The sequence below is a fragment of the Acanthopagrus latus genome, chromosome 15 (genome assembly GCF_904848185.1).
Source record: "Acanthopagrus latus isolate v.2019 chromosome 15, fAcaLat1.1, whole genome shotgun sequence".
Taxonomy (NCBI): domain Eukaryota; kingdom Metazoa; phylum Chordata; class Actinopteri; order Spariformes; family Sparidae; genus Acanthopagrus; species Acanthopagrus latus.
In genome coordinates this window covers 17,801,916-17,822,484 of record NC_051053.1, presented here as the reverse complement: position 1 = coordinate 17,822,484, position 20,569 = coordinate 17,801,916, and the positions used below count along the sequence as shown (strand labels likewise).

The following is a 20,569-nucleotide window of genomic DNA, read 5'->3' as shown; positions in this document are numbered from 1 at the left end:
TGAAGTTAATAATGGGTCAAGGTTATACTAAAAGGTGGTATGTGAGATACTGCTTGTAACACATAATGTAGGTGGATGAACTAATCATGCAGCATGTCCCTTCTCATGTGACAACACATAGTGGTCTTGCAATGCATCATTATCTCATGGTACAGCAAGTAAGTAAGTACGTAACAGCCCTCATCTGATGGTAAATAAGTGCAATTTACACGGCCTGTAGCAGTCACAGTCTTTATTGTCTCTAAACGCTCTGTACAGTTTCAGTCAGTAGCATTCATGTGTTCAAATGTGATAAATTAACAGCAGAGGTTGAAAAATAAGCTCCACAGCAGCCAGGGGTGAAGTGGTTTTGTGCCTGAAAAATACTGAAAACAAATGCTGCACATTGCATTTTTCTAATAGTTTTGAACTTGCCTATAGGTTACATTTATTCCCAGCTCTGCTCATCAGCTTGCTCAGGCAACTTCAAGTCTACTGACTGCTCAAAGCGCTTTACAATACTTGTCACATTCACCCATTCACACTCCGTTGGCGGATCCAGGGAATTGATCCAGCGAACCTTCCGATGACTGGATGACCCGCTCTACCTCCTAAGCTACAGCCATCCCAACAGGTGGCAGCTAACAATGTCAGCATGTTTGCTCAGTGTAGCAGTATGAGTATGAGTGGATGTTAAAAGTCAGCTGATTTCAAACGCACATCTCTGAGTCTGAAGGGTGGGTTGAGCTGGCTGTAGGCTGAGAGTTAGCTGTAATAAGTCTGTCATCGTCTAAAATAGAGGAAAGAGGGAATATTTCGTCAGCAGTTGCTTATACTTCAGTTTTCTTAGTCAGATATTAGTTGAAATATTTTCTCTCTTTTTTTGTAGACATTAAAACTACCACTGTTATTGTCTATCTTCCTGTCCCATAATTGACTGCACTGCTCTCTCTGAACTAATGGTATGCAATTTATTTAGCAAAACAATCAAAAAAAAACTTTAAAACGTCATTCCTGTTTCCCCCTCTCTGTCCTTGTGTTTTGTGGCTGCATCGCCACTGAAACCTGTGCAAAAGTAAAAGACGCCAAATGACAGTCTTCAAAAACATGTAATCCTCCTTGTCCTTGTCACTGTCAGTGCTTTTTATTTAATTCCTTTCATCCGACCCATGGAGATCTGGTGCTTCACAACATTAATGTGTGTCAACATGCTACCCTTACTTTGCATGAAAATTATCTGTGTGTCACTCACAGCTTTTTCTTATTGAAATTAGCTTGACTTATTAGAGTTGACGTATATAACATATACAACATTATATTTCCACATATAGTGTGTTGTACACCACACTGTATGTGGATCCCGCTGGATCCCTGTATGACTTCAAGGCAAGAAAAATCACATTTTATCCATATTGATTGATAGATATTAATTTACATTGTCAAATAATGTAGACTGGTGGTTTGAGGTCACTTTCAAATGGTTTAAGGTCACTTTGAAAAGTGGAGCAAGGAGGTCTTGTGACTAAACACGACAACTGCTTTGCTTCAGATGAAGACAAGAAAGTTCAGTCTAGGACCAGACTTAAAGGCTGCCAGTGTTAATGCTTTTAGCCACAGTCCCTAGACAACATTAGCCATTAAATTTGAGCAGACGGTCTGCATCAGTGGTCTGTTGAACATGCATTTCTCCATTTGTGTAAGCAAGGAGAGACCAATTGTTTATCTTTATCCTAACTACAGTTTGTCTAACTGCAGCCCTGTGTCTTCCTATTCTGCTTTTGCATGTCGAACACTGGCTATTGCCACCTGGTGGTACAAAGAGTTATTTCACCTTTCGCAGTTGCAGAATGAACACGCTAGTTCGCTTTACCATTCATTTCTACACATTTTTGGGCATACATGAAGAACCGGAATGGGGCTTTTCTGCTGGCATAAGTCTGCAAAATATAAGTACATAAAAAAGAGAATGAGAGAGGTCCTTGTGAAATAGGGATTTGGAGGCTAGGAAACTCCATTATGATATTAGCACAATGTCTGTCCTCAGACAAAAGATGCACTTACATTTTAGTAGAGAGAAGAACATCTGCAACTTTAGTTTCAACAGTCCTTCAGTATGGCTTTGAAACAACATTGAAACTCCTGATGTGGATAAATGACAAGAGCTGTAGCTGGAGGAGTCGTCAATTTCAGGTGAATCTGGCGCTCTACAAGCATCACCATGGCCCAACTTACAACTGAAGACAGGGAGAAAAAGAAAAGGAATAGCCAGAATAATGTCAAGTCCTTCGGTTTCACACTTTAAGCTCTTCTCTTCACACCACTGTATTCAAAGTAATCCAGTCATGGTGAAATTGTTTATACCCAACTGACCAAACAAAATGGAATGGGAATACTTGTGTTTAAACAGAGTCATTGGTACAATATGACTGTCCTGCACTGTTATGTAACAGAAACTCGGAAACATAAACACTTGTCTTATAAAATACATTTTTTACAGTAGCAACAGTAGTTTGGTAAAGAGCCAGAGCAAACATGACAGTTAAAAAACGATAAGATAAAAGTCAGCATAAGAAACAAAAACAGATCATAAATAAAGTCTATCAGGCAGGTGAGATAAAGGTTTCATGAGGGAACATACAGTATCTGGGTGTGTGTGGAAGTGTCTACATGTGTCCTTTTGTGTCCTTTTCATCTGTGCTTCCTCAGGAGTGTCTTATGTTTCGTACAGTGTTTGTCTTCCCACAGAGAAGTGTGCATGAGTGATGTGGTAACACACACACATACACACACATGCACAGTGACATTATGCACCTGGCTGCAGCGTGACAAAAGTTTATCAGCGAGTGAATCTAGTGTAAACCAACAACGCAGGTGTCTTCTGTGTGTGTGTGTGTGTGTGTGTGTGTGTGTGTGTGTGTGTGTGAGAGAGAGAGAGAGAGACAGAGAGAGAGAGAGATCATCTTTCCTGGCTGACATCAGCAGTGCTGTTCTGCACTTCAACAGTATCTGCTTTTAATGTGGCAAAACTTGCTTTATGACATGGCGTGTATAAAGTTGAGGCCAGTAATCATGTTCAAGTTTTTTTACTGAAATAGCAGGTACATATTGGTTTGAATATGTTTAGAATCTTTATTATTAAACATATCTTTTAGGTTGCCAGGCTCAAAACAGAATAAACATAAATGGGAACATGTATCACACACTGCAGAAGTATCATGTGTGACAATGCAAAGGGCAAGCAAATACTGACCTACCATATGAAAATGTCTACTCCAAACCTTTCTCACTTCCTCTTTGAACAAATCAAAATCAAAGACGTTTTAGAAAAGAATCCAGAAGAATCAAATATGAATTCTCTTTCACTCTTGAAGAATGATTAAAAACACATGCTGGCGGCCATGTTTAAGTACCCTGCTCAAGTATCAGATTGGCTATACCTCCCCCATGTGGACTAGCATTCTGTGACCTCAGTGAACCCAGGATGCTGTTGTATGAGCACTTGGTACATACTTAGACAGAGATGGTATATACTGTATGGTTGCATACTCATGTATGACCGTTGATAGCTTCCCATAGCTGTGTGACATCTGATCGGAATATCCTAGTAGGATCAATTCAGGTTGGAGGTTTCTATCACAAGCAAAACTTAAGACAACTAATGACTAATTCTACAATGCGTTTTTCATTTTTGTGCACCTTACGTCAATGAAATTATCTTGAAACTGTGTGTGTGTGTGTGTGTGTGTGTGTGTGTGTGTGTGTGTGTGTGTGCATGCGTCATTACAGAAGCAGGGGGAAGTCCTTCCTCCTCTATGTTTCGGGGATGCCAACCTCAGAGGAAACCCCTCCTCTGCTTGCCTCCCACGCATCCACCTACACAGTGGAAACTTCTGTCTGAAAAACACACACAGTCTTTGATGAGGCTTTCAGGTGATGTAAAGCACCTTCTGGTGGCCATGCTGGAAGAGGAGGAAATTAAGCAGCTGTTTAAAACATCGCCCCATCAACCCAACCATCTCATCAGAACTGAACAGACATGGCTATTGATTCAAGGTTTGTGTTGCAGCCCTGAACCTGCTATTCTAAAAATATGGGCTTAGCAAGTTTGGACGATATCTTTTTCATCTGGAGGTGGAATCGACTCATTTTTTGGACAAATCACACAGGGCAAATGTATTCACTTGTCACCATCTTATTGTATGAACTTAGATCTAAATAGACCTAGATATTTAGATAATTTACTAAAATCATACAGTGAAAATACTCCACAGCAAGTAAAATCATAAATAGCACATAATGACAGCTGTTCTGCTGCTCCTGGAGAAACATGTAGTGCGCTTCATATTATTTGTTCTACAAGGTCTCGCAATGGTGGAGTGGGCACAGGGATTGATACAAGAGTAGTAGTATAAAGTTGTATAAATCAGAAAAACCTAAGCAAAGTACAGTGCTGCAAATGTGTACCTAAGTGCAGTAATTGAGTTCAAGTACTTTGTTACATTGCACCACTGCGACGGTCATCTGCTGATCTGTTCAAATACACCAGATCGGTTTTGAATTACAGAGTAAAAACCAAACTACTTACTGGAAACAACTACCGTATCAGATTTTTCACTTCCACTGAGACCATCTCTGAATTAATCTACATACAGAGACAACAACAAGCTTTACAACCCTGATCTTAACATTTTGCTACCAATCCTTTGGCGGAATTTATCATTCTATGAGGGCGACACAAATGTCGGTACCGAATTAATTTTCTTCTTCAGTCTTCAGTAACCTACACTTTTATTCAGTAACCTACACTGATATAGAGAAATCGATTGGTTTCATTTTGATCTGAAACTACAGATATACCTGCATAACAACACACAGTTCATATTATACAGGTATAATATGAACTGTGTGTTCATATTATACCTGCATAATATGAACTGTGTGTTGTTATTGACAAAAGTTACTTTGAGGAACTGAAAATGACTTTATTTCTGAGTGACACACCTTCGTGTCCTGCAAAGTTATTTCTGAGTTGATAAAGACAAATACAAATAAAGCAAAACATCACCTGTCGCAACACAGCAGCAGGACTGTGTGACTAGCAGGACACTGATGAAATACATCCAAACATATGCTGACATCTAATGTTTGATGTGGTATCAGGCAGACACTTGTCACGTTTGAGGATGCAGAGAAAAACACGATGCAACAGTGGTTGCAGCAGCGGAACAATGCAGGGCTCCCTGTGTGGGGGCAGATACATTCAGAACGGGATGTTCTCTTTGGTGAACATGCACACAAACACACACACACAAACACACACACACACACACACACACACACACACACACACACACACACACACACACACACACAATATACATACGTTTGTACAAACACACTCCTCTGAATGCACGGCATGCATTACAGTTGAGCAGCAATACAACACACACACAGTCCTAAATGCCAATGTAAATTACAGTATGCTGCACACATACGATGAACACCAACAAGCTGTATGTGTTTGTTTGTGTGTGTATCTGTAACTGTGGCAGTAATGAGGAACAAATGGGTTAACCAGTGCCTGCTCTAATGTGACTTTTCATTTGTGAAAAGAAATTGTGTTAATTCACACCAGGCAACCATTTTAATGACTGAGCTTTTGTCTTTGCATTTTGTAATCAAAGTCCAAATTCAAAATTGCTATTGGTATCTTACATAAACACCATGACAATGTTATATTTTTAACTTCACAGTGTTTAAAATGTTATTTTTCCAGACTAAAGTCATGATGTACTGTCACACAACATTAACTTGTGCTGCCCAATTGCTGTATGCAATCTTAGTTTAGATCTACTTAATAAGTCGTGTCTGTGGTTGATCTTAAGAACCTTTACATGTTGGCAGGGCATTTTCATCACTTTCTCTGTTCAACTTTAAACCTAGTTTGCTGTTTTCATTTCATCAAGCAGCATTTTCACTTCCTCACAGTCAAGTCACAGTCTGCTGGTAAAACATGTGTTTTGAATAACCTTCAAAAGCCTGTTTTTTTCTCTTTTTTTTCCCAATGTAAGAAACATCAACAGACTGACAGGATAATCTACTGTATGAGGCTGCACATGAGTCTACTGCCTCTTAGTGGCTACAAACATCCACTTCACCCTGATGAACCATCATCTTGCTTGCTTGAGCAAACCCAGTCTAGAGGGTGTGAGGGCTACCAGCATGCCCAGAAGTAGATAAGTCTTTACATAACAGAGAGCGTCTGCAGAAGCACCGCCAGATCTGCAATACACACACATAAACGGAAAAAAAGAAGAAGAGGAAAGAAGAACTAATGTGTTGTCCCTATGAGGAAATTCAATTTAAAGTCATAAACATGCACAATATTGAGCACACACTTACAGGAAGAGGTGACCATATGCAGGGGTAAACCAATTTTCAGCCTTGCCGATTATCAGGGGTCAATATTCAGCAATATCGGTTCTCGGTCTGCTTCATTTACTAATAACCAAGATCAGTAAAAAACACCTTATTGTTCCACCCCTATCAGGTAATATTATCACATCATCTATTACATGTTTTCTACACAGCCAAAGGGATGTCAGCTTCGTTTACATCAAAACGTTAATCAGGATATTCAAGTCTTAGTGTCTTTTACTGATCACATGGGTTGGTTAGTTATCCTTTGGAGAAACCTATGGTGCAGGCACAGATTTGGGTCAGGGTTGGGCTAGCATGCCACATTTTATGAACCTGAGTGAGATGTTTTAAAATTTCCAGTATGATAACCATCTAACATAATCACATATCATGCTAAAAGGGAGTACCCGGTTATTGTTATTTCTTTCATTTACAAATAGAAGAGGTTTTTTTTTTTCTAATATAATGTCCAGACCGTCATCAAACTTGACAGAAGCTTGAAAAATATATGATAGAATTTAATTCAATAGATAGACAGGCTAGGCTAACATTAGCTTTATGCTCATAACAAGTAGAAAAGTTCAGACAATATTATTATTTTTACCTGTTCTCCAGTAGTGGGAAGCATCTTCAAGGGGAGGGTTCGTGTTCGTACAGAGGTCTGTATTGTATATGAAATATTTGTCAGTGGCGAAACATGCCCATTACATTTGGTATTAATCTACATGTAAAATCTGTAGCTACAGGCTCTAACGGAGTTGCTAGCATGGTTGCTACTCGGTCAACGGCTGTTTTGGCGCGTTCCAGTGTATTTTTTCAGGGATATAAACGACCTCTGGACACTCAGGTAAGATCCCGAAAAACGACAATAACACAGATGACGTCACGGCAGAATGGCGGCGCACCAGGTGAAGAACTACTTCCGCCTCTTCATCACCTTTATCGTGTATATTTGTGAAACTTGCAGTACATACAAAGTTGCAGAAGTCTTTAAGAGTATGCCTCAGGAGCCGACTCCTCCTGGCTTTTTTCAGTGCGCTCAACTGTCAAACCAGCTGCGGTAGTTGCTTGTGAAATTGGCAGACTGGCCATTCAAACACCTGTTGGCGGCGAGCGTCCAGGTTTTTTGGAGCAAAATGCACTGACGCTTTCGGATTAGAAGTAATGAATACTTACTCGGCATTTCCAACTTGCAAGGGAACGCACCATTTCTCCGTGTCCTCTGTCGTCACCAAAACGCTGTGTTGTTATTGGTTAATGAATCCACTTGCTAATCCACGACTGCACTTGAAATTCCCAAACAATGATATCAAAATAATAAAATACATGTATGTTTTTGTCCAGTGTCATGACTTAATCAGCACAGGTGAAGCACATTATCATCACTCTGTCATTTGATAGTGTTTTCTGGTGACATTTTTATTCTTATGTGATTTTTAATGTAAAAGACATTTCTGGTCACTGTAAGAAACCACACAGTCTCAGATAGGCTCATATACTTCAAAACACAGACCCATTAGTCACCCATTTTTTCCACAGGAATTTCATGTTTCAATCCAAAATACTTCCAAGCTGCAGTCTCTATAACATAGGCCCGAATAAAACACAGTTTCCTTTTATAATCCTTCCTAAAAGTGGCTTAATATGAGCATCAGTCAACTTTCCAGGCATCTGCCTCAACCTGAAACTTTAAACTATATTTAGGTTCCTTTAAACAGATCCAAATATATGAAACTGCAAAGGATTTGTTTTAAGAGTTGGTAAGGTGATCCCATTATCACTGTATGAATATCAGCTGTTTTTAACAAATATTTAGAGACCAGCTCCGGTGGTGCAGGCTCAAAGTCAGCTTCCTGTTGTTACACAGATACTTATATCTGAGGTTTTAAAACGATCATTTTTTTATATTTATAGAATCAAACACACTTCATGAGAAATATCTGCTATACATTCTTCATGATGGTTCATAATAACTTGAGCATAACGTGATGACCCTCGGCCATTCTGTATTCAACTGGCCTCTCTGTGCTCCTCCCTTCCCAGGTTGTGCCTGCCTGTCTCCTTCCCACCTCATTTGGGAGATTCATCCCACCTGTGGCCTCATCTATAAAGTCATGGCCTTTCCAAGATGGCTCTCTGATTACTGACCTACACTTAAATTGTGTTCTTTAAATAAATGTATGGTTACAGTAATTTAACTGGTCGCTGTGTGGTTGACCCTTCTTGGCTGTGCTCTTGAACGAGCTGGGCATAACAATACAGACACAGAAATCATCATTAAATAAACGTTGTTGTTCTTTAACATGTTCATGACACGTTCAAAATAAACACATTATTCCACTTCTCAAAATAGCAACATGTTAAAATCTAAAATGAACTGGTATGAACAGTATTTACATCTCAGTATTGCCTGAAAGCATAACAAAAGCATGTGAATGTTACAGGCAACATGTTTCAATTCAGTGACAGCCCTTTGGTTTTTAAAAACAAAGATATCGACCCTCAACCTCAAACAGAAAACTCCTATAGGAAAAGTAGCAAGTCATTACAGCAACTTGTGTGTTTCATAGAAATGTTGCTCTTTTAAAAAAGAAAAAGGCACAGGCTCAGACAGCTTTGGATCTTCTGGGCTCTGCTCTTATTGAGCATGAGTGGGCTCAGTGTATACGTCCAAACACATCGCCTTTACTATATTATTTCTAATACCACATACCAGCAGTGGTGCAGGGCACATCTGGCAGGCTGAGTAGCACCTTGACTGGCATTGTCATATTAAGCCCCGCTGACCTGCAGTGATGTGACCGGGACTTAAATGTGTGGCTGAGTTAGACTTGGACCTCCGGCAATGTCTGACTAACATGCCCACTGTAAGGACCACAGAGCTGAACATGAAGGATGCCCCGCTGAGGAAGAAGGTTGCTTTGTAGTTTCCCGTCATGTCTACTAACCAGCCTGGAGACAGAGAAAGAGAAAACATGATGAATGATTTTATTGAGTTTGTTTGATTGATGGAGTGATGTCAAGGCATGACAATGTTTTAGGCAGAACACTGTTTTCACTTGTTTATGTCACAATCTCAAAATCAGTACCACCACGATGCCTACGTCAATTTTGCAGCAGTCTCAATATGAACTCCTCAACACTTACCGCCAATTGGTGGGCTGATCAGGTAGGGGATTCCATGAATGAAGTAGACCACACCCAGGGCAGAGGTCAGGTAGGTGGAGCCCACGATATCGGACGTCACCACTGGGATGAGTGCTACGTACGCTCCATCAAAGTACCCATAGAGCACAGCCAATGGGACCAGGAGGGGGAAGGAGTGAAGGGTGGGAATGAACATACAGCAGAGGCCTTCCATGCATACCGCCAGCATGTAGCTGAGCATGCGATACTTCTTCAGACACCTACAGGGGAGGAGATCTATCAGTACAGGGTTCCAATTAGAGCTTATTTCAAACAAAAACATGACCTCCATCCTCTACTCACTTCCTGTCTGTGATCCATCCGAAGGTGATGTTACCCACAATACTGGTAACTCCAAATATGGACATGAGGAAGGCGGCCTGCTGATGCGGCACCCCTACACTGAGCGCGTAAGGAACCAGGTAAACGACCGGAGCACTGCAGCCATACGCCATAAACAGGATGGACACGGACAGAATCAGGAAGTCGGGTAACAGGAGAAATCCAAACTCCTCCTTGGACTGGAGACAAAAACAACCTCCGGATGGAGCTTCTAATGGCTCTGGAGGGCTAACAGTTTTATCTACACGATAGGCATCTGTTAGTTTGGCTTCGGTGAGTCCTGAGTCTGCTATCTTTGCACCCATGCCTGCTTCCTTGTTGTTCGAGTCCATGCTTTCCACCAGTTTCAAGTTTTGATTTATGCTACCATCTTCTAGCTCAGGATCTGAGAGTTCAGTCTCCCCGAGCATTTTTATCGTTAGCTTGTTGCTAAATAAAATGCATTCAGCTATCTTCTGATCAGGCAGGCTCGGACTTGACAGCAGCGCAATGCTCCCCTGACCGAGTTTGTTGTTTTCAAGTTCAAACTTTTTGAGCGCTCCACTGGCGATGAGTAGCCCTTGAGTATCCTGGAGGTGGTTTATTCCCAGCTGCTTTGGCTCCACTTGGCTGCAGTCATCATGCAATTGTTCCGTTTCTTTGGAATCCAGAGCTGTCGTCATGCAGTCTCTCTCCAGGATCGCCATATTGTTCTCCCATATCCTTCAAAAAGAGTAGAACAGAGCAGAACTGAAAACATATTGAATTGCAGCCAAAAAAAATCAATTAGGTTTATATTAGTTCTGAAAGGATTAGTTCAAGATTTGGAGAAATGTGCTCATTTGCTTCAGGGAGTCTTTACGTTTTTAAGTCACCGCTTCCTTCAAATTGTTATTTGTATTTATTAATTAATGAGTGCCATCTAATGTGTTTCTGAGTGTATGCGATGTCAATTGATGTATTTTTAGCTCTTTCTTAATGCTAAACTAAGCTAACTGGCTCCTCATTCAAGCGTTAAGTTATGGTGCGTTCCATTTGTAGGTGGATGTTGGATGACTTGAAAAGTCGGATGCATCACATCAACTCCGACCTCAAAATCCAAGATGGCTGCTTCACGACTCAACAGCCGTGAAAGCTGCAAAAAAATATTCCTTACATTACTTTCATATATGTGTCTTGTTAAATCCGTCTTACAAACAGATGTGTCTAACTCCTTTCTGTGTATATGTTGCTTCAGTATTTGTATGCACAAAATACAATATAATACTTTGTTAAACAAATTCTATTGCTCACAATAGCTAACAATCTTTAACCTGGCTAGAGCTGGTATCTCAACGTGTTGTACAGGAAGGAAGTCAACTGGGAAGGAAGCAGATTTTTTCTGTGTGCTATAAAGCACTTGGGATCATGTGCTCTGTTTAAAGTGCAAATTAAATAAAGTTCATCAAAGTTAAATTTTGATGGCTGGTTTGTTTTTAAAGTTAATTTATCAAGCAACAATTTTTGCAGTAAATCTACAGCACCCACCTTTCCTTTCGTCTTGGTTCCAGCGGCCTCATCAGGGCACCACAGACACACAGGTTGGAAACAAATCCTCCCAGGATGAGCAGCGCTCCTCTCCAGGAGTAATTCTCTATCAGCAGCTGTACTGCCGGAGCCAGGATGAAGGTCCCAATGCCACTTCCTGAAGATGAGGTGAAATTGGGTTTCAGGGGATGAAATGACTTTGCAGAAAAAGAAAGAAATGGGAAAGTGAAGTATGAATGACAACGGAAAAAAAGTATCAGGTGAGTAAAGATTTCAATACCAGACAGGGCGATGCCATAGGCCAGAGCTTTCCTCTCATTGAAGTACCTCCCAACCATCGCTAAGGCTGGTGTGTAGCTGAGAGCAAAGCCAAGACCTGCAGAGGGTGGATAGAGGAGTTTGGAGTTTGGCAAAATCTGCCAAATGTTGCCAAATCTGAACCAATCTGACACACCCTGTTATACACCATACAGTACATACAATTTGAGAAATAAAAAACCTGAACAAGATTATATCACATTGCTATAGGCTTGCAGAAATGTACATTGCTAACATTTATTGTCACGATTGGGTTGCCCAGATATACAATTTTAGACCGTAGCACTGGTCACGTGTTGCATGTTTGTCATTGGTCAAGTCACCATCTGTTTTTTTCTCTGTCCTCCATCCTTGAGATCTTTTGTTTAGGAATCATGCTTTGGATGTGAAGTATTTGAATTACAGCATCGTGGAGTAGCCATTTATAATGGGCTGTGTGGCGCTCGTTTACCTGTGAGGATGCCCATGCAGATGTAGAGATGTTCCAGGCTTGAAGCGAAGGAGCCGAGGACAAGGCCAGCAAAAGACAGCAGCCCTCCGAGCATCACTGTAGCTCTGCAGGAGAGACGGTTCCCGAGGAAACCCCCCAGAGGAGCTGGAGACACAGTTGGTGTGGATAGCTCTTATCTCAATGATCACTGAGCAGTTGCCTATAGTTCTAACATGTTTAAAACTTGACTGCCACACCTGCAGCAGGAGGAGATGCTGGTGAACTTACACGTGAGAAGGTTGGCAAGCCACTGACTTCAGTTCAAGACTGTGTTTCAACAGTTGTAAGCATGATATTTGTGCCAAAATGTATCTTTTCTTAACCCCAACCAGTCTGCCATAACTGAACTGAAGGCATTGTTACGAAATCAAATAAAAAATTGAACATGACGAATCATATGTTGCCAACATTCATGTAAGGCCATCATGAGGAAAAGAAATCACTTCCAGAATCTCTACCAAAAAGTAAAATTTGTGCCTTAACAAATCCCAGTGAGTTTTGCAATGATCTGGCTTCAGATGCTGCGACTGATGATCTTACCACAGAGGAAAGTGACGGAGTCAATGAGACTGTGGATCCAGGCGGTGGTGGAATAATCCTTCTTAAAGTGCAGCTGGAACTCCACAAAGAACATGGAGACACATCTGAAGGCACAGACAGGGGGAGGTTGGATTTAGTGCTTTTTTATGAGTCTGCACAAATGTCATATTGATAAATGCAGCTAAAGGATTATAATCCTTTCATAAAAGCTTTTATATTTGCTGTTGAAATGCCGTCATTGTCTGGAGAACCTTTCTTTGAAAAAGTCCTCTGCCTCACAAAACATAATTAATTTTCCAGTTTGCTCGACACAACACAGTTAAAAGAGCAGATTCAGTATGAGCAGCTGAAACAAAACTTTTTTTGTGTTTAATTTATTGTGTTATTTCAAAGTCCACGCCAAAGAGAGCTACTCTCTCTCACACAGACAACACTGCTACTGCACTGCCAGAAACACACCTGGAATCAAGCCTTTACCTCTGTAACTTATATACATCACTATGTAATGGATATTATATAAATATATATATTTTCATATATCTATTATAGAATATGCTTTACCGCAGCAATGGTTACCAGATGTAGCTGCTTTATTTTAGGTCACACTACCTTGCTTGGCATGACCTGCACTATTCTGCCTCTGATTGGCTACATCCTGCCCATTGATTAATGCACATGTGCAACTCTCATTAAAGATTGAACAGGGGTGAGATGTCTCACTCTGTAGCTAAAACAGAGCGCTCAAGACACAGCGTGTAAAGCAGGGGTGTCAAACTGATCCAGTAAAGGGCCATGTGGCTGCAGGTTTTCATTCCAACCAAGCAAGAACACACCTGATCCAAATCAGGTGTGTTCTTGCTTGGTTGGCTGATTGGTTGGCTGATCCAAATCAGGCGTGTTCTTGGTTGGTTGGAATGAAAACCTGCAGCCACATGGCCCTTTACTGGATCAGTTTGACACCCCTGGTGTAAAGGGGTGCTGCTGCAGAGCACCATGTGAGAAAAATAATGTGTTTTTTGAAAATGAAAGTATGTAAACCTATTCTACTAGGACCCCCTAATAAAAGTATAATCTGGAACATTAGTGTGGTATGATAGCAAGAGAGGACTCCCGGCCTGATGCAATAATTACTGGATGACTGACACTAACTTAATTATGTAATATAATATAGATTTTAAAAAATAATAATAAAACAGTGACGGATTAAATAAAGTTAAAACTGTGAAATGGCAAGATTGGACTGATTAAACCAGGCAGTTTACAACTTTCTATAAATAAAGCTTTAGACAGAATTTCAAAGACGGTAATGAGGTAACCTAAATCTACCTAAACAGGCAGAGTGTGTAAGGTCTGATCAGCTGTCAGCACGTCAGAGAGGTGAATGGGTTTATCAATTTATGGCTGTTGACTGACAGGCAGATTTGATTATATCTGCCTGTCTGACAGCTCTGCCCTTTTGAGCCATTTTTATGACTCTTGTTGTCTATTATATAACCCCAGAGTGAACTCAAAGGTGTCAAGGCATCTGAGCGGAGCAGACCAAGAAAGCATTTCTGAAGTGGAGGCCAGAGGAGCAAAATGTATTTTTTTTTTTTTTACTAACTGTACTGGTCCAACAAACACTGATTTCATCCCTTTTGCAACGTAAATGTGTTTACAAGATTGTATTCCTTTATCAAACAAGAAGTACACTAAAGATATAATATGTAAAAAACATATTATGCCGCGTTGTGCCAGGAGATCCTCTCTTCCACAGGAAATGCCTCGCCCGCAGGCACGCCTTTAATCCCGTGACTGCATAACATCACAACGTGTCGTCACACATTTATAGTGGCTACTAAGGCTCGGAAAAATGAATTCGGCATGGTTGATCTGTTGGCTGCACGGACCAGCACGTTTTAATTGATGGTGACGGCCTTTTGAGTATTCCTACAGGATGTGTGTACCAAGAGATGGCCAGTGTAAAGTTAAGAGCTAAATATTTCATCATCTACTGGATGTCAAGACTCAGCGGATTAACTTTACCTTTAATAGAAATGTGAGCTTTTAATCTGGGAATAGATTGGTACTGGCTGTCTCTGACCCAACTTCAAACCAGGAGGCAGTAAGTTTTGCCATGTTTTATATTACTTTATTATTTATGTGTAGATTGTAGATTAGCCTGTTGAATCCAGTGTTAGCATGTGGCACGACTAATGTAGCTCCTACCGGTCTGGGATGATGTTGGACTAACGTTGTAAAGCTGAAAGGCAGTCGAGAAACTGTGTGAACGTTAAACCTCCTTTAAAGCCAGCGAAATAAACAATAGTAGGTTTGATACTGGTTACTGTTTTTTTTTTTTAATGTTGCTTTTGTGTCTGGTAACATTACTGCAATGTTAGCTCAGCTAGCGTTAGCTTTGTTATTATAAGAAGCCCTCTGGAGTCCTCAACAGTATAGTGTGTGTTGCTGCTGTTTGACAGACAGGCCTCACAGAAAACAACATAGGTATGTGTGGAAAAACTACTAATTAGCACCCAGCTTAGCAACTAGTTTACTAACACCATTCACAATGTTTATGATTTAGAAGCAGTTCTGGTTGTGATTTTCACAGTTGAGGTGAAGCTTACTGGAGGCTACTTATACCAGCACAACATTACAGTACATAAACAGCCAACATTAGAGGTCACCTTTGCAGACCATTGCTGCAGTCAGTTTGATAAACAGGAGTGAGGATGAATCCACTTTTAATCCCAGATTTTAAAAAAGTCATCTCTGAGCTCCCCCCGGTCAGTAAATGGATCAGAATAAGAGAAGATTCTGATAAGTTTGGTTCTAAAACAACATGAAATGGGTCAATAAATAACCCACATTTGTAATATTGGGCATTTACATGTCTTAAAGAAGGCACTTACTAAAAAGGTGTCTAAATGAGACTTTTTTGACAACGATTTTAACTCAAATTTTACAATTTACGGACTGATCAATTAATAGTTTATCTTGTATACTATCAGGCGGTATGATGCTTAGTGGTGGTATAACCACAATGTAGTTCATTTATAGCCTAACATGAGCTTTTTGCTTCAGCCGATTTCATTCATGCTTCAAAAAATCACAAAGGTGTTGTTAATTTTTGCTGAACAAAACGCATAAGAATCATAACGTTGTGTTCACCACTGAGTTTATTTTCGTATATAATCCAAAAGTCCCATAGGCTGTTTGCAGTTTTGGAGGCAATCTGCTGACTGTGCAAAGTTGGAAAATGGAAACACCTCAGTGGGACTCAAAGTCTTAGTGGAAAAAAACTTAAATATTGCTGATGAATTCGGCTTGTGGCTTAAACAATGTGAGCTGAGAGGAAATGGAGTCTTGCCAAGTAATAACATGGAGACATTAAGTACCAAAGCTGAGAACATGAAGCCGTGTTGAACGCAGCTACAGATGTCTCTGTTCAGAGTCGTGTCAGGTCATAGTCAGAAACACTCTACACTGAATGACACAAGCTCACTGTCTGATTTTGTTTTTCAATCCTGCAGTGTTCTTAAATACTCTTATCATGTGTTGGCCGTTGTACTTTGTGAGGTGAAAGACTTACTGAGTGACGACCTTTTGGTTCACCCTCTCTCTCTCTCTCTCTCTCTCACACACACACACACACACACACACACACACACACACACACACAATCCTACCTGGTCACTGCCCGGATGCAGATGGTGGCGAGGAAACAGCCAGCGACGATCATCCAACCCCAGCCTCCCTCTGGCGGAGTCGAGACCCCCTCCGCCCCTCTGCCTCCCTTCAGCTTCTGCTTCTCAGTGACTGCCATCGCTCCAGCCAATCACAAGCTCCCTCTCTTAGGGACGCTGGAAGTCCAAAATCCAGTCTTCTGAGTTCTTCTTTTGTCTCTAAATGTACAACATGTTTTCACTCGCTGGGCTGGCTGAAAGGTTTTCAGGAAACTCAAAGGTCCTCCTCCTCTTTCTGCTTCCACCCTCTTCCTCCTCCTCCTGCTCAGTCACTGTGAAAGCAGACAGACATCCTCAGCTACTAAGCACACTATAAGTAAAACTTGTCAAGTAGCATCTGGTGCATTATTTCATCCTTCACATTCAGTTTTCATTCACTCTTTAATGTACTTAAACTGCTTATCCTTCGCAGTGTCACGGGTGGGGGTGGGGTTCAGATCCCACCAGGGTTCACCCAGAGCAAGTCACCAGTTCATCGGGTTTCTGCAAACATAATTCTCCGCTTGCGGGTTGACGTGTGATGTAAATGCACTCTACACACTGCACGCCCTTTTGCCTTCGGTGGCAGCTCTGCAGTACATGTCTACAGTTGTCTCAGTGCCCCCCCCCAACTTAGTTCAAATACTCCACACTTTAGAGTTTGCTTTGTCTACATTATTAGCATTTTTGTTCTTAGCTAAACAAAACACTAAAAACGAGGTTCAGGAGTGAGAGGTAACTCTCTGGAGCTGTTAGTGGCTGGAAATGTTGACTGTTAGATCCTGTTTGATTAAAACATTTAATTGTCACAGGCTACCTGTCCTCCACTGAACGCATCTGAAGGGGCGTGTTATTGCGAACCAGCAGCAGTGGAGCAGTAGGTGTTTCCATTTGAAAAGCTCAGGGCTTCACACCAGCTGTGCTGCCTCTTTGCATTTCAGGTTCTTGACCTGAATTGGGCCATTACAGCAACCCATCATCAGGAGAAAGCCTGGAGAATCCTGACAAACAAGTTGTGTTAATAAGTAGGTGAGAAAGAGCTCAGGCTTCAGTCACAAGGAAGCAAACCTTCAGTTAGACTAAAACAATAGCAGAACCTGATTTTTTTTTTCTTTACAACTTTAAAAGAGAGGTAATATGAAAAACAATCATCTGAGTGCTGCTGAAACTTGTCCAAAGGTGTCTGGCAGCTTTTTTGCTTTGTCATCTGTTGCTCAAACAAAAACAGTTATCTCTACAAACATACAGGTTGTAAAGTTTGCATTTGTGTGTGTGTTGTTTGACAGCACATCTGCGTCATCATCAGAGAGTTTTCCTCCTACTGCAAAGTAAACTGGCAGTGAGCCAGCAGAGTTTACAAAGATTCACTGAAAAGGGTGCAACTCTTAGAGTGTGTAAGAGTTCTTTCAAAAAAAAAAAAGAAAGAAAAAATGGCCAGAAAAATGTTTTCACCTGAAATCCAAAACATTAAAATTGGTTTGCTGCTGTACAAATTAACTGCATCTGAAGTTAGACTCTTCTCTCTATTTGCAGTTAAACAGCGTCCACATGCGCATTTTCTCTGTGCTTTTATTTTGTAATATTTTCAACGCCAAGGCTTCCAACATATATGTCATGGTGCAGTATGGGTAAAATGTCATGGATGTACCCAGAAAATAATCTTGAGTTTTCTACAGTGTATTAAATATAATTTAGGGAGTTTATTACCCGTAATTATTTCTTTAAAAAATGAAAATATATGTCGACAAAGAGAAGAAGGCAGGGAATGCGACGTCGTCAAAGAGAGATAATTACAAAAACGTGTTATCTGTGCAAAGTCATTGAAGAAGTATATAAAGTGTGTGTGGACTTACATCAGGCTGCAGTCGGTCTGCGCTCCTCTGTCACCGCTTCATGACTGTAAACACTCTGAAGGAGCTCCGCAACCCCGGGAGGCACGAGGAGGAGGAGGAGGAGGAGGGAGCCAAGTAGACTTTCTCACAAACGCCAAGTGTGTCTTTACAGTATCTCTGTTCCTTTGTTTTTACTTTCTTTATTGCGACATTTTTTTTTTTAATAACAATGTATGTTGTTTTATCTCCTGTGGTAAAGATAACGTGTGACCTATTCATCGATCCAAAACAAAAAAAAAACAAAAAAACGACGTCGGTGTGTCTGGAGGATTTGTTTTTGACTTTGTAAGCAGGTATAATATTCGTGGTATGGAGGCCCGAGAGTGTCAAAAAGGCACGTGAGAGCCTTTTATCACAATTTGAAAGCAGTAAATCTTCTAATATTTATTTTTCAGATAAGTTTTTAATGTGGTAATCACTTATTTATTTATTTTTTATTTTCATTTTCATTTTTTAACCTTTTACTCCCTACAATTGAACACACATATATGTGCTTCCTTCTTTTATTGCATTTGAGGCCAATAATCAATTTTTTTCTATTTAGTGTTATTGCACGCCAGCTTTAATTTTTACGTATTTATTTTTTAAAAAGTTTAAAATTCTACTGTGTAAAAAGATCATCATAATGTTAGATGGGGTGGGATTGGATAAATTCACACTTATTATTATTATTATTGTTCCCGCTCCTTTTCAAACATAGTTAGAAAAGCCTGTTTTCATATACACTATTCTTAAACTCACACACACACACACACACTCCCTGAAGAGGAATAAGAACAAAGAACTGTGGAGTCCCTGTCTGGTTGTATTGTTAGTAAAAGTTGAGCGCACGTTCTTGCACATGCATGCTCATTAACGTTCAGGGCAGTGGCAGCGGCTTCAGAGACGGCTGGTCAGTTGAAAACAAAGAGAAAAAATAAAGTGATGGACAAGCGGGAGACTATTCCTGATACCTACCAGCCAAAGTGGCTGCTGCAGTTTAACTTGTTGGACGTTTCTTGAGTTCCAATTACTTATTAAAGTAAATATTTGATCATGGCCTCTAGTGGCCGGCCTGCAGTGGATTCATAGCCCACTAATAGACCATAAACCACTTTGGGAGTTACTGGACCTCTTGCATAAATGGGACAGGCTACCTTAAGACTGTTGGTAAAACAAAAGAAACCCTTTCAATTAGGATGGAAACACATTTTACTTTATAGTAAAATAACTTCTCATTAGTGGAACCTGAACCTTCTTTGAGGGCTCAGCTGTATGTTTTTTTTTTTTTTCTGTAAACCTTCATCACAAGCATCATGAACAAATGTTACATTTGTTGCTGATTAAACTTAATAGTCATTACCCAATTAACCAACAATGAGATGCTTTATAAACCATTCATTCAGCAAGAGACCTACACAAAAATCACCTACAGTTGACGTAAAGGGATGAATTAGCTCTAGAGACTGAAAATGTTTGTTTTGCACCAGGCTGTAAACATGTTTATTTCTGATGCGAAGTCAGGCTTATGAACACAGGGTCTGATAGGGATGAACTCACTTCTGCTTACTTTCTCAGCCCCTGAGACTCCCACTTTGACGATAAGAGAGGTGAGGGAGAGGTTGGAGCTGAACGATTGTATAACAGAGCTTAGAGAGATAACCTAAGATAAAGGGAGGAAAGAAATGGGATGTAAAGTGAGACTAAGGGAAAGATTAAAAACACCCACACCTTGACTGGACCTCACTATGCACACCCACAACATCTAAAGAGGTGCTTTCTTATATTATCCTTTTTAGAAAGTTCACTATCTTATCACAACTAAGTCCAACGGTTACATGAGCACAAAAGGAACACTGTGTGATCTAATTAAAAAAGTGATCAGCACAGCCTGCAACTTTGCACATGCTGATTTGTGCAAAAAACATTCTTTATATAACTAGTATATAAATATATGCATAAGAAAAAATATTTTTTAGTCCTGTTTATCTTCTTTATCAGTACAGGTGGAATGATAGAGAAGTTTATCTGGGCAGGTTAAAAAAAAAACCCATGTTTAGTCAGACCAAGCTATATGCTGCAAAAAACAAGGATTAGCACTGTCACAAATGGAGTGGTCTCATTTGTCATTGTCTTTATCTCAGCTATCTAAAGCTCACCTACCTAAGAATTAATAGAAGAGTTTCCTTTGGGATAAATTAAGTTTTTAA

The 20,569-nt window shown here is 40.3% G+C and overlaps 2 protein-coding genes across 16 annotated transcripts in view; both read right to left on the bottom strand.

Annotated features, from left to right (window-relative positions):
- The window catches only part of bcl2l11 (BCL2 like 11), a 48,175-nt gene extending 40,567 nt beyond the window's left edge, over positions 1 to 7,608 (bottom strand). For 4 of the 11 annotated variants that reach the window (XM_037123795.1, XM_037123796.1, XM_037123794.1 and 1 more), the window contains exons 1-3: positions 7,004 to 7,189; positions 3,764 to 3,873; positions 2,041 to 2,213 (exon numbers count right to left, since the gene is read on the bottom strand). The gene's annotated coding sequence lies outside the window, so the exon portion shown is untranslated. The other 7 variants (XM_037123790.1, XM_037123789.1, XM_037123787.1 and 4 more) reach the window with 6 other exon arrangements.
- Positions 7,609 to 8,670: 1,062 nt separating this feature from the next.
- On the bottom strand, positions 8,671 to 20,523 carry LOC119033534 (monocarboxylate transporter 12-B-like). Of its 5 annotated transcripts, none has more exons than XM_037123777.1 (9): positions 17,306 to 20,523; positions 16,453 to 16,781; positions 12,782 to 12,885; positions 12,203 to 12,346; positions 11,714 to 11,809; positions 11,434 to 11,590; positions 9,889 to 10,629; positions 9,547 to 9,806; positions 8,671 to 9,351 (listed from the first exon to the last, which is right to left on the bottom strand). In XM_037123777.1, exons 2-9 carry the CDS (start codon positions 16,587 to 16,589, stop codon positions 9,167 to 9,169), a joined length of 1,824 nt encoding a protein of 607 aa, XP_036979672.1. In that variant the 5' UTR covers positions 16,590 to 16,781; positions 17,306 to 20,523; the 3' UTR covers positions 8,671 to 9,166. The 5 variants fall into 5 exon arrangements, with proteins under 5 accessions (XP_036979672.1, XP_036979673.1, XP_036979674.1 ...); XM_037123778.1 differs by having other exon boundaries at positions 18,342 to 20,523; XM_037123779.1 differs by lacking the exons at positions 16,453 to 16,781; positions 17,306 to 20,523 and adding an exon at positions 13,343 to 13,430.
- Positions 20,524 to 20,569: the final 46 nt, after the last annotated feature.